The sequence below is a fragment of the Mercenaria mercenaria genome, chromosome 16, assembly GCF_021730395.1.
Source record: "Mercenaria mercenaria strain notata chromosome 16, MADL_Memer_1, whole genome shotgun sequence".
In the NCBI taxonomy this organism is placed as follows: domain Eukaryota; kingdom Metazoa; phylum Mollusca; class Bivalvia; order Venerida; family Veneridae; genus Mercenaria; species Mercenaria mercenaria.
In genome coordinates this window covers 27,974,174-27,993,162 of record NC_069376.1, presented here as the reverse complement: position 1 = coordinate 27,993,162, position 18,989 = coordinate 27,974,174, and the positions used below count along the sequence as shown (strand labels likewise).

General features: G+C 35.2%; 1 protein-coding gene across 1 annotated transcript in view; it reads left to right on the top strand.

The window, feature by feature from the left end:
- The first annotated feature begins 3,726 nt into the window (after positions 1 to 3,726).
- LOC123539579 (uncharacterized) overlaps positions 3,727 to 18,989 on the top strand; it is a 32,378-nt gene continuing 17,115 nt past the window's right edge. The window contains exon 1 of the mRNA XM_045324224.2: positions 3,727 to 4,005. Coding sequence (XP_045180159.2) covers positions 3,942 to 4,005 — 64 coding nt within the window. The 5' untranslated portion in view covers positions 3,727 to 3,941. The remainder of the gene's footprint in view (positions 4,006 to 18,989) is intronic.

Sequence of the window (18,989 nt, the reverse complement as noted above, 5' to 3'; positions counted from 1 at the left end):
ATATTAAGTATATATAATTATTTAAGCTAAAACACATTAGAGGATCATGCGTAAGTACTGAACGTGACTAACTTGGTGATTTGATTTAATTGAGGTTGATTGAGGTTGTTCATAAGAGATAAAAAAATAATATGCATCACCCTTAATGCTCGTTGCACTGTTTTATTCAATTCATCAGAAAAACATCTTTGCCATTAAAGTCGATTTCTCTGCCATTTCTTTCTGGCGTGTTGGCACCAACACGCAAAAACAACAAACTAGCGCACCAAAGCGACAAAAGCCGTAAGTATCATATTGGCGCGCTTATTTGTCGTTTTACCATGTTGGCCCGTTTGAAGGGCACCAACACGCCGAAACGACAATAACGGGCCAATACGACAAATTAGGTATATAAGATTATAAGGTAAAATATAGTGGAGCCAGAGTTTGTTATTTTGGCGTGTTGGTGCTCTTCAAGAACGAAATGACCGATTTCAACCACCATAGATCTGAGATATTTACGCGATCGCTAAAGTTTTTGACGGACCGTCAAATTAAAACAACTGTGCCATTTAGTATTGCTTAGTTGAGCTTCCGAATGCTATCAGGTAAAAACACACATAGGGATACTTGTCCTGCCTACGTAACTCTGACTAATATATGATAAACCAAAAATGAAGTATTTTGCCAGATGCATTACTGTAATTAACTAATCTTTCTCCCTTGTAACTGTAATATTGCCTAGAAGGTTTTCCCGGCTTACGAGATTGTCTATATAGTTCTCGGAATGTAGCTTATTTCGATTTGATTTTGATTGTTCATGAGGAATAAAGAAACGTGCATCACCCCTAATTCCCCCTAGCAATAACTAGTTTCACTGTTTTGTTCAGTTCATGAGAAAAAAATCCGTGTCATAACAGTCGATATCCAATGGTCATGAGGCTGATTCCTCAAAGGGAAAACACGCTCAAACGTCAAACTAGTTTACGGCCGCCGTGTTTTTGTAATAAAATAAACGTAGTGCAAAATTAGCAATCAGTTACTAATAGAAGTATTTTGGAATAAAAGTAGAGGTTTTAGACATCATCCAATAATCATTTCTGTAAATTACTGCAGCTTCATTGCACACGATCCTCAAAGATCTAATTGAAAAAAAATTGCTTCTTTCAATTTCCTTTAATTAGTTAAGTTAAGTAAATTAGAATCATTAAATTTTAAATCTATTTCTCGAAAAAAAAAACTGAATATCCCTTTACAATGAATTACGCAGTTTTAGTGCACATCTACAATGTATGCATAAGGCAATTCGGAACCAATATATTATCTAAATATCATATGGCAGCGTGTGTGACATTGATATTGTCAACCCGAGGGCAGAATGTCACCCGAGGCGAAAGCCGAGTGGTGACATTCTGTTTCGAGGGTTGACAATATCAATATTACACACGCTGCCATATAATATTTATTTTAATACACCGAACAAAATTAAGTACATAAAAAAGTTAAAAAATGTTTTTAATTCATTTAATTCAACAATTTCAAAATCAACAAGGTAAACAAAATATCACATTGAATAGTGACGTAACTACCATGTGTGTACCAGGGAGGCAATCATTTCATGATTTGACTAAAAAAAATTGAAGCAGTTATTTGCCCTTATATGACATTCAAACAATTTCGCTTGGTCACGTGTCAAAAAAAATTTGAAAAATATTTCTTTCTCGGGTAATGGGATTTTACCATTGTAGACAAAAGTGAGGTATAATAATAATATTTAACTCTGTTAAACATGACATTTTAGTACAATGAAACATCAATGAAATTGAAAGAAGTTATCATCCATGTTATAAGAAACTTCCGAAATGTCTTAAAAGTAGGGGTCATTTGGACACAGTTATATATCGTTTAGGTAACGGAAGCTTATATTTGCCAGAGATTTTACCTGCATATCCCTAATAAATGGAAGGGAAAATTGGTTTATCTGTTAATGGTCAAACAAATCCTAGTTAACATGGAATTTCTGAGAACATCATACGATTCAAGCATTGTTTAAATTCAATTGAGAGGTTGGATACAACTGATCGGGATAAGGCTTCTGCAAAACTGATGAATTGTTTGATCTAGGGAAATGTATCCATATCTAAAAGGCTGTCTGTGGATTCTTCATGTCTTTTCTTTCATGTCATTTCTTTGAATGTATACAAGGAAACAGCGTGGTCTACTAACGTTAAAGGACATTGTGTGATTTCAATTACCATTCTCCTCAAGTAACCTTAAAACTAAAATTTCTACTAAACTTCTATGGAAAGAAAAATATGACCCTGATAATGAATAAAAATGACCCCACAATGTCTTCATTCACAAAAAATTGTAAAAAAATGACTTTGAAACGTTTTGTCTGAGTACTTTCCCCTTATATTTCATATACAATTTCATTTTCAAATGGCATGACTCTCCCCCCCCCCCCCCCCCCCAGCCTATGAATAATCAACATTATCAACATTATGTGTTAATATTTTCTGATGTATTTGGGGGAAAGTACTTTTATTTCCAAAAAATGCATATACAGGGTGTACCATGATTATTGACACATATAAAAATATTTTTGAGTACTTTTTTCATTTAGTATCTAGGATTAAGTAATTACAATTTTGATACACATTTAATATATAGTTTAGCAGAAAATATGTTTTATTTAAGAGTTTAAGATAATTTTCAATAAAAACTGCACAGAAAAACATCAAATCGTAATAAAACTTATAGTCCACCCTGTATCATTGAAATCACCCATGCGTTTTCATATCAACATTGACCACTCTATTGTGTATAAATCAGGACATGTATAAACAGACGGTACTAATAAACTTTGATAATGTGGCAGTTGAGTCCAGTAAGTCCAGGGGTGTTCAAAGATAATCCGTCATAGATCTATTAAAAAGCAATTATTGGATTTACCTGTATTGGACAATAAACAGTGTCGATTGTATTCAGGTCAACTGCCACATTATCAAAGTTTATTAGTATGTTTCTACATGTAGGGGTCAATATCTAGACTGATTTATATATCAATCTCAGTACATTGTACATACCTGGGTTATTGTATTGTAAAATATGGAGAGATGTATTCATGGTTGAAAATAAGGACCAAATACCATCAAATCGTACAATGTCCTTTGAGTCTTGATACGACAAAATATGAACATATATTTTGGCTATATATATTCACACTTTGCCCCCCCCCCCCCCCCCCCCCCCCCCCCCCCCCCCCCATTGATTCAAAAATAGCTTTAAAGCCAGGTTCTTCCAAAGGCGGGCCAATCAATTTTGTCCTGTCTACGTATTATAGCTTTATTTCAATCCGGTATATTAGTAAACCTTTGTATTGCAATAGTATTATAAATTTATAATCAAATCATTATCGTTATGAGCTATTTATCGTTGTGCGGCTCTTAGATAAAGATCGTGGTGTTCTAATTATTTCGAAATATTACGGAGGTATATCAACAACGAAACGCACCTGTAGTGTTCGGATACTTAGAATAGCCATTTAAATTTTGTATTAAATCCACGCCTGTCAAGTTCATTTTATATTCTCAGCGTGTGTGCATGTACAAGTTTACTCATGAACAGCAAAAATTTCGTGCTCTTTTGCCGACACAATGAATAAATAATAACCTTGTCAGAAGTCACGCATCCGTGAGCATAAACGTAAATAACTTAAATGCAACAGGTTTTACATTGGTTGAAGTGTGATCAATAATCATGTGATGGTATCATATTTCATAGAACGTATTATATGTAGGCTAAATATAGCGACGTAATTGGAGTATATATGTTTATTTGACAGCTAAATGTGGTGTTAGAAGGATAAAGTACGGCTTGTTAAAACTGTGCATAGTGTTTATATAAAGACCATGTAAACATATATTTATCATTGTATTACTGTATTAAGTGCAAGCAACATGGATAATGACCTGAAGGAAAAGCTGTTCTTTGTGCCCGAGAAAAAACATCGAGGAAGAAAAGGTACGCTTTTAAAATTCGTGTGAAATAATGTTCGTTGAGTTTTGGTACAAAAAGAGTCATATAAAGTAAAGTGTGTCAATATGAGTCACCTTTATTTGAGTAACATTAGGTTCAGCTAAGATTCATAACTAAGCTTAAGGAAGTTAATGTGTATCTACATTTACTAATAAAGTTAAACATTGAGACATGTTGTGAACATAAACAAGCACAAATAGTACATGTTATGAATGACGTTTAGTGAGAAAGATAAATGATTCGACTTAAAATCGATAGTATAAATCCCGCACGATAACTCAAACGGTAGTCATGTTTTGATAATTATGATTTTTTTTTCTTCACTAAAACGTTTCAATACGGAAGATATTTTTGTATAACATTACAGTATGCACTTAACATGCTTAACTTCCATCATTGACAACCTTTTTTGAGTTCAACGATGCATGAGAACCATAACAATCAAGCAAAAACATAATAATAAACATCCTGTCGTTTAAATTATCGTGCGAGAGTAGTATTTCAAAACCAAATTTAGCCCTTTTGTTTGTTGATAGAGGTGATGTATTATGTTAATCTAAAATAGCCGTCGGCAATGCAAACAGAGATACTAATAAACATTGATAATGTGGCAGTTGACCTCAATACAATCGACACTGTTTATTTTCCAATACAGGTAAATCCAATATTTGCTTTATAATGGATCTATGACGGATAATCTATGAACACCCCTAGACTTATTGGACTCAACTGCCACATTATCAAAGCTTATTAGTAGCAAACTGCAAATATGCAAATATTATTGCGGTACAATGTAAACACAAAATGGCCTCCGCGCTCTAAGAAAATATCATTTCTTGTCTTTTCATAAGGGTTCTGTCCAAATATTTCACACGCCTGTAATCATATTGGCGGACATACATAATCCATGCAAAAGACAAATGCCTTTGTCTTAAGTGCTCCTTTAAACAAATCAGTATAAAAAGACATATATTTAGCATGATATAACGCTCAGCCCTTATTTCTGATATTCAGAAAATTAAAAAAAAAACAACAAGGTTTGCCTGCTTGCAATGATCTTATTCACTGACCAGCATACTTTGTTTGATTCAGGACTGAATCGTTCGCAAGCAAACCTAGTTAAATCAAGCTACTACGTTTCTCATATTTAAATCATGTCAAATGCTGATGTACATGTACCAGTTTATCTCGTCTAAAGGGACCCCTAGAGCAAAAGTGCGAACAAAACTGAGAAATTTACGCATATAGTAAAGTCATGGAGCGAAACTGTATATCGCTTATTTAGTGTTGGTTTCAACGTATTGAAGTTGATAAAACAATTTCGATTTTTATTTTTATTCTAACCGTTTGCACTGTATTTTCAGTGAATCAGGTTCGTTAAATAAGGCGTAAAAAATTGTTTGTTTCCGGTATCCCGACCTACCCTAAATTTTTGGCCCGACCCTAAATGTTTTTATTGCCTTGGAGAAAAAAAAATTCAACTTTTTCACAAAAAGTTGCAAAACTCCACTTTTTCTGCTTTAAACATGCCCAGTGATGTTAGAAATCAACTAACTGTAAAGGCATAACCCCCTTATTTGTAATCATTTTTTGACACAAAAATAATTTCCGAAAAGTCTCCCTTAATAAAAAAAAATTAAAAAAAAAAATATTTTTCCGACCTACCTACCCTAATTTTTTTGAGCATGTTACCGGAAACAAAGAATTTTTTTAGGCCTAACGGAATATTCATTTTATACTCTTGTATCATTAATGTGCTGTTGAGCTCACGATCCATTTTATAAGATAACAGAACATTAAATTATTGCTTTCAAAATAAAATATATACAACATTATAATTAATTGTCAATAAACCGAAAAATCTAATCTAATTTGGAAAATATATCAATGTTTTACTTAAACTTGCATGTTTCAACTATGTTTATATGAACTGCGTAGTTTGTACACAAACATTCAAATCAATATCTACACCTAGTTTACTACAGTTTGTGATTTACCCGTAAACAATAGTGTATGTTGAAGTCGATCGCAGGTGATTTGTATATTATTATTGGCTGTGTGTAATACACGCAAAATTTAATAAACCAAATACAAGTATGGAACCTGTGCAAAACATTAATGGGCTATCTATTTTGAATGGAGAGTGTTACATATTCTATGCGTAATTTGCTGCACTCATTTTTTTTTTCTTAAATTCAACATAACTAAAGATCTGAATACTAGTATATCATATCACATGTGAATTAAAGCCATAACAAAAATTTGGTATTACATTAGTGTTATAGTGCATTTTATTTGACCTGGCGGGGCGTGGTTTCGCAACGGTCCACTATATTATTGTGCAGGGTATGTAGTACATGTAACCAATGTAGCGTTGAATGTTAGTCTTTTCTTGCATACCAGACGGGGATTTCCGGTATTTTACCGGTGCTGGAAATATCCATCTTACACCCCCGGGTGTAAGATGACTCTCGTGCTGTAAATGACGTAATAATATATGTAGAAGATTTATGTAGTAATTTATATTTTATTTAAAAAACGGAATAAAAATTCAGTACCTTGACAGTTCTATTGGTTCTTGATAGTATATTTCTCGATTCAGATCACGTTATTTTATCAAAAATTCATAACGTTACGCTGCAACTGATAAAACAAAACCGGAACTATAAGTAGAAACTTATTATTTTATTCAACTGGTATAATAAATTCAGTATGAAAAGACATTCATATACTATCCTCTATTCGTTACATTATAACAATTTCTGAAGTCATACAATGTGTTACTGCACAGTCAGGTAAGTTCTTCCCGCAATAATCGGAGTAAATCTACGGTTATTCGTGAACATTAAGAAAAAAAAATGTAATAAATAGAGGATAGTACATGAACTTCTTTTCATACTGAATTTATTAAACGAGTTGAAAGAAATAATAAAATGCGAGGCTCTGTCAAACATTTTATCAATTTATTCAACAAGTTTAATAAAGTCAATGTGGAAAGATCAAAACTTTAACGTTCTTTTTATCACATGTAAGCTTTTTCTGCTGAAACTTCAAAATTCTTCTTTCTTTTCCTGTTATAGACCAAATAAAGTCGACCGAAGTCTCCTATACGTAAAACGACGTCAACGTCAAAGCCTAATACCAAATTTATGTAATGGATTTTTTTTTCATTCCCACGATGTCAAACATGTGAAAAAAATCTTCTATTGTATACCAATATAAATTCTGTAAAAAATCGGATTGTATTTTACAATTAAATATGACCAGGCAGAAAAAAGTCGTATTGTACTTTTTAAATTCCGTGTCGTACCTTCCGTATTGTATGCTGCCGGACTACTTTCATTAATATGCATAACCTGACACAGTTCTATAAATAGCTTCACTTAGTTCCATTTTAATAGCGAGCTCGAAGGGCCTGCTCGAGAATCGAGCTTTACGGTAACGCAAGTATACTTTCACACTTGGTGATGGATTTGAAAAGTTTCGTCGGAAGTTGTTAAAAAGCGCACTCTAGCGGACAGGTGCTCACAGGAAATACTTCTCTCCGCAGTGAATACAGAACTTCATTCGATTGCTGAAAATTATACATCACTCAAAAATTATGCAAAAAAGATTTCCATTTGTTTGAGAAAATAATATGAAATAAGGCAAAGCCTCAAAGCGAGCTCAAAGAAATCGGATTTAGCTAAAAATAGTATGCATCATTTATTTGTCACAAAGAAACTATTCACTAGTCACAAGAATTCAGGAGAACCTATTCACTTGAAAAAGTCTACATTTAGTGTCACCATGCCTATAACAGTGAATATCATACGTTGCAAAATTTATGGGAAGCCGGTGTCACGGTGACGTCATTACCGCGTTTCCGTTTCTTTCTGCTTATTAATGACATTTTTTCCATTTTCTGGCCGATGTTTGATCTTTTAAATGCAAATAATATTTTTTTCAAACAACTGGAAATCATTCTTTCATTATTGTTGAGCGATGAATAATTTTAGCAATTGAAAGAAGTTCTGTATTATTCACTCCGGAAAGAAGTACTTCCTCTGAGCACCAGTCCGCTAGGGTGCGCTTTTTTAAAACTTCCGACGAAACTTTTCAAATCCATCACCAAGTGTGAAAGTATACTTGCGTTACCGTAAAGCTCGATTCTCGAGCAGGCCCTTCGGGCCTGCTCTTCGAGCTCGCTATTATTTTCATTTAAAAGATCAAGCATCGGCCAGAAAATGGAGAAAAAAGTCATTATTAAGCATAAAGCAACGGGAACGCGGCAAATAGGTAATGACGTCACCGTGACACCGGCTTCCCATAAATTTTGCAACGTATGATATTCGCTTTTACAGGTATGATGACACTAAATGTAGTATTTTCAACTGAAAAGGTTCTCGCGAATTCTTTTGAGTAGTGAATAGTTTCTTTGTAACATATAAATGATGCATATATTCTTAGCTAAACCTGATTTCTTTGAGCTCGCTTTGAGGCTTTGCTTTATTTCATATTATTGATAAATATTGAAGATTTCGTTCAATAACAGAACAACAAACAAAAAGATAGAGGTATATAATAAAAGGGTCATTATATAATATTAGGTTATTTAACATTGTTCTGTACGGAGATATATTTGGACACGTACCCAGCTGAGAAAACCATATTAGACGAGCCTCTAGGCGAGTCCAATATGGTTTTCCCAGCTGGATACGAGTCCAAATATATCTCGTATTGTACAGTTCAATGTTAGATAACTTATTTATTCTATATCTACTTTATTTTAGTTTAAATTAAAAATGATTCACTGAATATTTTATTTCTGCCTTCCTGATTTCAAGACGCATAATCAAACTCTGTGCATAGAGCGCCTACTTCACCCAATTTACATTCGGAACATTTTCACGCGTTTCGGGCTTTATCGTATGTTTCACAAAGGACTTTTTTAACCGTCCAAATACGGAAAAACTACAGGTTTTTTGCACCCACGTGCGTCCAATAATATAGGATTATTATAACAGTTGCACGATCTGGGCTGCTGTATTCGGCTCAGTGGATTTTGCAAGATCGGATCTCACGAGGCGCGCAAGCGCCGAGTCTGTTCCGACTTGCAAAATCCACGAGAGCCGATTACAAAATCCCAGATCGTGCTACTGTTATAATGACCCTTTTATTATATACCTCTACCTTTTTGTTTGTTGTTTTGTTATTGAACGAAATCTTCAATGTTTATCGATATTAAAATGGAACTAAATGAAGTTTTTATGTGCGCTATTTATAGAACTATGTCAGGTCATGCGTATTAATCAAAATAGTCCGGCAGGTACAATACGGAAGGTATAATACGGAATTTAAAAGGTACAATACGGATTTTCTGCCTGTTCATATTCAATTGTGAAATACAAGCCGATATTTTTATAGAATTTATATACTTAGGTATATAATAAATTACCATAAAACATGTTGAAATGCTCATATCTTGATTTTAGGGTTTTATTGTATCAACAGGCATTATTATCTTCTTGTATTAATTCTTATCATTTAAATTTGTAAGTACGATGTCTATACAATAGAATATGTTTAAACGTTTCATTAAGTGGGATCTGCTTTGAAAAAAATAAAGGGCATTAAACACTTCAAAGGAATTTGCCGGCTACATGCTGATTTTATCTTAATGCGTCAGTATCCTAACAAACAGTATTGTTTGACAGGGGAACTACAAGGAAGTTATTTTGCGGAAAACAAGAAATTATAGCATTTAAGATTATCAGATATATAAGGCGTAAAACAAAAATTGTTTGTTTCCGGTATCCCGACCTACCCTAAATTTTTGGCCCGACCCTAAATGTTTTTATGGCCTTGGAGAATATTTTTTTCAATTTTTTAACAAAAAGATGCAAAACTGCACTTTTTATGCTTTAAACATAGCCAGTGATGTTAGAAATCAACTTACTGATGCTCTAAAGGCATAACCCCCTTATTTGTAATCATTTTTTGACAAAAAAAAAATTTCCGTAAAGTCCCCCTTGATAAAAAAAAATTCCAAAAAAAAAAATTCCGACCTACCTACCCTAATTTTTTTCAGCATGTTACCGGAAACAAAGAATTTTTTTAAGGCCTAAATTGATTTACTGCTGCACTTAGTATCTTGTATAATAATTAAAAAAAAAACTAACTAGGTGCTGTGAATGTTCTTGTTAGAAAACAAATGATCTGATATAGAAATAAATTTCTTGCATATCAGACGGTAATTTGAGGTGTCTTCAGCTGTGTTGCAAAATTCCTTGGTGTAAGACCCTCTTGCTACAAATGACGTAGAGCAAACTACATATATGTACATATATTTTATTTCATGATTCTCATCCATTTACATGAATCCATTTACATAAACATATAAAATACTGCACATAAAATATAATGTAAATGGCCACTCTAGTAAGAGTTACAAGAGACTTTATACAAATACTACACCATTTGGTACATCAAACATCACGTTTTTATATTCCACTTGCAATTAAGTATATATTATACATTATAACAGTAATTATAACAATATGTTAAAATACTTTTCAAGCATTAAACTATTGTATGTCAGTGATACCGAACCTACCAAGCAACATATATGCAAGACTTTTTAGCCCACCATCATTAGATGGTGGGCTATTAAAATCACTCTGCGTCCGTGGTCCGTCCGTCCGTCATTCCGTCCGTCCGTCCGTCCGTTAACAATTTCTCGTTATCGCATCTCCTCAGAAACTACTGGGGGGATTTTGACCAAACTTTGTCAGAATGATGTATTGGTACCCTAGTTGTGTCCCCCTGAAAATCAGACTGGTTCAACAATTTATAAGTGAGTTATGGCCCTTTGTTTATTTCTATAATTTATATAGATTTATATAGGGAAAAACTTTGAAAACCTTCTTGTCCAAAACCACAGAGCCTAGGGCTTTGATATTTGGTATGAAGCATCATCTAGTGGTCCTCTACCAAGATGATTCAAATTATTTCTCTGGGGTCAAATATGGCCCCGCCCTGGGGGGTCACATGGTTTATATAGACTTATATAGGGAAAAACTTTGAATAACCTCTTGTCCAAAACCACAGGGCCTAGGGCTTTGATATTTTGTATGTGACATCATCTAGTGGTCTTCAACTAAGATTGTTCAAATTATCCCCCTAGGGTCAAATATGGCCCCGCCCTGGGGGGTCATATGGTTTACATAGACTTATATAGGGAAAAACTTTGAAAATCTTCGTGTCCAAACCACAAAGCCTAGGGCTTTGATACTTGTAATGTAGCATCATCTAGTGGTTCTCTACCAAGTTTGTTCAAATTATCCTCCTAGGGTTAAATATGGCCCCGCCCCGGGGGTCACATGCTTCATATAGACTTATATAGGGAAAAAGCTTTTAAAATGTTCTTGTCAGTAACTACAACATTCAAACTTGGACCACATGTATATTTTTGAGTGGCAAGATGAACCTTGACATGAGTTGACCTTGATTTTGACCTAGTGGCCTACTTTCACATTTCTGTAGCTACAGCCTTCAAATTTGGACCACATGCATAATTTTGTGCATTGGAAAAAAACTTTGACCTTTATTTTGACCTAGTGACCTACTTTCACATTTTTGAAGGTACAGGCATCAAATTTGGACCATATGCATAGTCTCGTGTTTAAAAATGAAATTTGACATCGATTTTGACCTAGTGACCTACTTTTACATTTCGCAAGCTACAGCCTTCAAATTTGGACTACATGCATGGTTTTGTGTACCGAAAAAAACTTTGACCTTGAGATTGACCTAGTGACCTACTTTCACATTTTTGAAGGTACAGGCTTCAAATTTGGACCACATGCATAGTTTTGTATTCTGAAATAAAATTTGACCTTGATTTTGACCTAGTGACCTACTTTTACATTTCTCAAGCTACAGCCTTCAAATTTGAACCACTTGCATAGTTTTGTGTACTGAAATGACCTTTGACCTTTACATTGACCTAGTGACCTACTTTCACATTTTTAAGGTACAGGCTTCAAATTTGGACCACATGCATAGTTTTGTATTCCGAAATAAAATTTGACCTTGATTTTGACCTAGTGACCTACTTTTACATTTCTCAAGCTACAGCCTTCAAATTTGGACCACATGCATAGTTTTATGTACCGAAACAAACTTTGACCTTTACATTGACTTAGTGACCTACTTTCACATTTTTGAAGGTACAGGCTTCAAATTTGGATCACATGCATAGTTTTGTATTCCAAAGTAAAATTTGACCTGGATTATGACCTAGTGATCTACTGTTACATTTCTCAAGCTACAGCCTTCAAATTTGGACCACTTGCATAGTTTTGTGTACCGAAATGAAATTTGACCTTAAGAATGACCTAGTGACCTACTTTCACATTTCTGTAGCTACAGGCTTCAAATTTAGGACCACATGCATAGTTTTGTGTAACGAAACAAACTTTGACCTTGACATTGACCTAGTGACCTACTTTCACATTTTTGAAGGTACAGGCTTCAAATTTGGACCACATGCATAGATTTGTGTTGTGTACGGAAATGAAATTTGACCTTGAGCTAGTCAATAAGTCTTGAAATTTGGAACTCTCAAAAATGGCACATTGGTGGGCGCCAAGATCACTCTGTGATCTCTTGTTAGTCAATAGTTTGTTTTTAGCTCATCTGATTTTTTGAAAAAAAATTATGAGTTATTGTCATCACTTGATCGGCGTCGGCGTCGGCGTTGCCTGGTTAAGTTTTATGTTAAGGTCAGCTTTTCTCCTAAACTATCAAAGCTATTGCTTTGAAACTTGCAACACTTGTTCACCATCATAAGCTGACCCTGTACAGCAAGAAACATAACTCCATCCTGCGTTTTGCAAGATTTATGGCCTCTCTTGTATTTAGAAAATATCAGATTTCTTGGTTAAGTTTTATGTTTAGGTCAATTTTTCTCCTAAGCTATCAAAGCTATCGCTTTGAAACTTGCAACACTTGTTCACCACCATAAGCGGACCCTGTACATCAAGAAACATAACTCCATCCTGCTTTTTGCAAGAATTATTGCCCCTTTTGGACTTAGAAAATCAGTTTTCTTTGTTAAGTTTTATGTTTAGGTCAGCTTTTCTCCTAAACTATCAAAGCTATTGCTTTAAAACTTGCAACACTTGTTCACCATCATAAGCTGACCCTGTACAGCAAGCAACGTAACTCCATCCTGCTTTTTGCGAGATTTATGGCCCCTTTTGGACTTAGAAAATATCAGATTTCTTGGTTAAGTTTTATGTTTAGGTCAAGTTTTTCTCTTAAACTATCAAAGCTATTGCTTTGAAACTTGCAACACTTGTTCACCATCATAAGCTGACCCTGTACATCAAAGAAACATAACTCCATCCTGCTTTTTGCAATAATCTTTGCCCCTTTTGGACTTAGAAAATCAGTTGTCTTGGTTGAGTATTATGTTTAAGTCAGCTTTTCTCATAAACTATCAAAACTATTGCTTTAAAACTTGCAACAGGTTTTCACCGTCATAAGCGGACGCTGTACGTGAAGAAACATAACTCTATCCTGCTTTTTGCAAGAATGATGGCCCTTTTTAGCTCATCTGATTTTTTGAAAAAAAATGATGAGTTATTGTCATCACTTGAGCGGTTGTCGGCGTCGGCGTCGGCGTTGCCTGGTTAAGTTTTATGTTTAGGTCACCTTTTCTCCTAAACTATCAAAGCTATTGCTTTGAAACTTGGAATACTTGTTCACCATCATAAGCTGACCCTGTATAGCAAGAAACATAACTCCATCTTGCTTTTTGCAAGATTTATGGCCCCTTTTGTACTTAGAAAATATCAGATTTCTTGGTTAAGTTTTATGTTTAGGTCAGCTTTTCTCCTAAACTATCAAAGCTATTGCTTTGAAACTTGGAATACTTGTTTACCATCATAAGCAGACCCTGTACATCAAGAAACATAACTCCATCTTGCTTTTTGCAAGAATTATTGCCCCTTTTGGACTTAGAAAATCAGTTTTCTTGGTTAAGTTTTATGTTTAGGTCAGCTTTAATCCTAAACTATCAAAGCTATTGCTTTAAAACTTGCAACACTTGTTCACCATCATAAGCTGACCCTGTACAGCAAGAACCATAACTCCATCCTGCTTTTTGCAAGATTTATGGCCCCTTTTGGACTTAGAAAATATCAGATTTCTTGTTTAAGTTTTATGTTTAGGTGAACTTTTTCTCTTAAACTATCAAAGCTATTGCTTTGAAACTTGCAACACTTGTTCACCATCATAAGCTGACCCTGTACAGCAAGCAACATAACTCCATCCTGCTTTTTGCAATAATTATTGCCCCTTTGGACTTAGAAAATCATTTTCTTGTTTGAGTATTATGTTTAAGTATACTTTTCTCATAAACTATCAAAGCTATTGCTTTAAAACTTGCAACAGTTTTTCACCATCATAAGTGGACACTGTACATCAAGAAACATAACTCTATCCTGCTTTTTGCAAGAATGATGACCCTTTTTATACTTAGAAAGTCATGGGTAGGACAATAGTTCTATTATACAAAAAAAATCAGATGAGCGTCAGCACCCGCACGGCGGTGCTCTTGTTATACTTAGAAAATCATGGGTAGGACAATATTTATATTATACAAAAAAAATCAGATGAGCGTCAGCACCCGCAAGGCGGTGCTCTTGTTTTTTAGCTCACCTGAGCACGAAGTGCTCAAAGGTGAGCTTTAGTGATCACCCTGTGTCCGGCGTCCGTCGTCGTCCGTCGTCCGTCCGTCCGTCCGTCGTCAACAATTTGACTGTTAACACTCTAGAGGTCACATTTTTGACCCAATCTTAATGAAACTTGGTCAGAATGTTACCCTCAATAAAATCTTGGACGAGTTCGATATTGGGTCATCTGGGATCAAAAACTAGGTCATCAGGTCAAATCAAAGGAAAAGCTTGTTAACACTCTAGAGGTCACATTTTTGGCCCAATCTTAATGAAACTTGGTCAGAATGTTACCCTCAATAAAATCTTGGACGAGTTCGATATTGGGTCATCTGGGGTCAAAAACTAGGTCATCAGGTCAAATCAAAGGAAAAGCTTGTTAACACTCTAGAGGTCACAATTTTGGCCCAATCTTAATGAAACTTGGTCAGGATGTTACCCTCAATAAAATCTTGGACGAGTTCGATATTGGGTCATCTGGGGTCAAAAACTATGTCACCAGGTCAAATCAAAGAAAAAGCTTGTTAACACTCTAGAGGTCACATTTTTGGCCCAATCTTAATGAAACTTGGTCAGAATGTTACCCTTAATAAAATCTTGGACGAGTTCGATATTTGGTTATCTGGGTTCATAAACTAGGTCACCATGTCAAATCAAAGGAAAAGCTTGTTAACACTGTAGAAGCCGCATTTATGACTGTATCTTCATGAAACTTGGTCAGGTTGTTAATATTGATGATCTTAAGGTCCAGTTTGAATCTGGGTCATGTAGGATAAAAAACTAGGTCACCGAACCAAATCAAATGAAAAGCTAGTTTACACTGTAGAGGCCACATTTATGACCATACCTTAATGAAACTTGGTCAAAATGTTAATCTTGATGATCTATAGCTCAAGTTCAAATCAGGGTTAGGTGGGGTCAAAAACTAGGTCACTAGGTCATATCAAAGGAAAAGCTTGTTAACACTCTAGAGGCCACATTTATGACTATATCTGCATGAAACTTAGTCAGAATGTTAAACTTGATGATCTTTAGGGCAATTTTGAATCTGGGTCATGTCGGGTCAAAAACTAGGTCACCAGGTCAAATCAAAGGAAAAGCTAATTAACACTGTAGAGGCCACATTTATGACCATATCTTAATGAAACTTGGTCCAAATGTTAATCTTGATGATCTTTAGGTCAAGTTTAAATCTGGGTCAGATGGAGTCAAAAACTAGGTCACTAGGTCATATCAAGGAAAAGCTTGTTAACACTCTAGAGGCCACATTTATGACTATATCTTCATGAAACTTAGTCAGAATGTTAAACTTGATGGTCTTTAGGTCAAGTTCGAATCTGGGTCATGTCGGGTCAAAAACTAGGTCACGGGGGTCAAATAGAAGGAATAGCTAGTTAACACTTTAGAGGCCACATTTATGACCATATCTTAATGAAACTTGGTCAGAATGTTAATCTTGATGATCTATAGGTCAAGTTTAAATCTGGGTCAGGTGTGTTAAAAACTAGGTCACTAGGTCAAATCAAAGGAAAAGCTTGTTAAGACTCTAGAGGCCAGATTTATGACTGTATCTTCATGAAACTTAATCAGAATGTTAATCTTGATGATCTTTAGGTCAAGTTTAAATCTGGGTCATGTGGGGGCAAAAACTTGGTCACCGGGTCAAATCAAAGGAAAAGCTAGTTAACACTTTAGAGGCTACATTTATGACCATATCTTAATGAAACTTGGTCAGAATGTTGATCTTGATGATCTTTAGGTCAATAGGTCAGGTGAGCGATACAGGGCCTTCATGGCCCTCTTGTTTTACTGTTATTTCTTATACATGTTATGCAAGAAAACAATATTCCACTGGCTGTATGCGCAGATTGGAATATCTAGATCACGGGAAACCATTTATGTGGTAATCCCACAAAGCCTCGTTTCCACCTAGACATATGCACCCGAGCCGGATATTCTTATCTGTACCTACAACCAGTAAAAGAACGTTAGATAAATAGTGAAATGAGAAGCAAGAATCTTATAAAACTGTCATAATACTTAAAGACCATTGACTCTCCAATTATCAACGAAATAATATTTAGAGACACCATTCATTGACAATCAATATTTTGTAAAGGTTGTCATAACGGTAGAATGGAAACGTTCATTATCAGATATCTGCTTTAAAAGCACGGCATTATATTTCAAAAGGCGATGAAGACTTTCATACAAAAACGAAATTAATTATTTAGTACCGCAGTGACATCTATTAAATACGAGCTTATTATAGCAATATATATATCAACTAGTTTAACTTATAGTTTATCCGATATACTAAATACTTTTCACGGAAGTAATGCCTAAATTGATCCATATATATGAAATATGCACACGTTTTTTTATATGTTTTAATTCTCATGCTTTTAAAAATATCTTACTGCTTTAAAATACTTGAAAACCTGGGAGCCTAAAAGACTGTTTAACTTTGGATGTGCGAGATTGGTGTTGCTTTGACAATAAACCGATTCAGATAGAACTGGCTATATGGTACTATTTTTAGCCCACCATCATCAGATGGTGGGCTATTCAAATCACTCTGCGTCCGTGGTCCGTCGTCCTTCCGTCCGTCCGTCCGTCCGTCATTCCGTCCGTCCTTCCGTTAACAATTTCTCGTTATCGCATCTCCTCAGAAACTACTAGGGGGATTTTGACCAAACTTTGTCAGAATGATGTATTGGTACCCTAGTTGTGTCCCCCTGAAAATCAGACTGGTTCAACAAATTTTTAGTAAGTTATGGCCCTTTGTTTATTTCTATAATTTACATAGATTTATATAGGGAAAAACTTTGAAAATCTTCTTGCCCCAAACCACAGAGCCTAGGGCTTTGATATTTGGTATGAAGCATCATCTAGTGGTCTTCTACCAGTATGATTCAAATTATTTCCCTGGGGTGTAATATGGCCCCGCCCCGGGGGTCACATGGTTTATATAGACTTATATAGGGAAAAACTTTGAAAAACCTCATGTCCAAAACCACAGGGCCTAGGGCTTTGATATTTTGTATGTGACATCATCTAGTGGTCTTCATCTAAGATTGTTCGAATTGTCCCCCTAGGGTCAAATATGGCCCCGCCCCGGGGGTCACATGGTTTACATAGACTTATATAGGGAAAAACTTTGAAAATCTTCTTGTCCAAACCACAAAGCCTAGGGCTTTGATATTTGTAATGTAGCATCGTCTAGTGGTTCTCTACCAAGTTTGTTAAAATTATCCCCCTAGGGTCAAATATAGCCCCGCCCTGGGGGTCACATGGTTCATATAGACTTATATAGGGAAAAGCTTATAAAAACTTCTAGTCAATAACCTACATCATTCAGATTTGGACCACATGTATGGTTTTGAGTGGCAAGATGAACCTTGACATGAGTTGACCTTGATTTTGACCTAGTGACCTACATTCACATTTCTGTAGCTACAACCTTCAAATTTGGAACACATGCATAGTTTTGTGCACTGAAATAAACTTTGACCTTGACATTGACCTAGTGACCTACTTTCACATTTTTGAAGGTACATGCTTCAAATTTGGACCACATGCGTAATTTCGTGTTCCGAAATGAAATTTGACCTTGATTTTGACCCAGTGACCTACTTTCACATTTCTCAAGCTACAGCCTTCAAATTTGGACCACCTGCATGGTAATTGTACCGAAACAAACTTTGACCTTTACATCGACCTAGTGACCTACTTTCACATTTTTGAAGATACAGGCTTCAAATTTGGACCACATGCATAGTTCTGTATTCCCGAAATAAAATTTGACCTTGATTTTGACCTAGAGACCTACTTTCACATTTCTCAAGCTACAGCCTTCAAATTTGGACCACATGCATGGTTTTGTGTTCCGAAACAAACTTTGACCTTTACATTGACCTAGTGACCTACTTTCACATTTTTGAAGGTACAGGCTTCAAATTTGGACCACATGCATAGTTATGTATTCCGAAATAAAATTTGACCTTGATTTTGACCTAGTGACCTACTTTCACATTTCTCAAGCTACAGCCTTCAAATATGGACCACTTGCATAGTTTTGTGTACCGAAATGAACTTTGACCTTAAGATTGACCTAGTGACCTACTTTCAGATTTCTGTAGCTATAGGCTTCAAATTTAGACCACATGAATAGGATTGTGTACCGAAACAAACTTTGACCTTGATATTGACCTAGTGACCTACGTTCACATTTTTGAAGGAACAGGC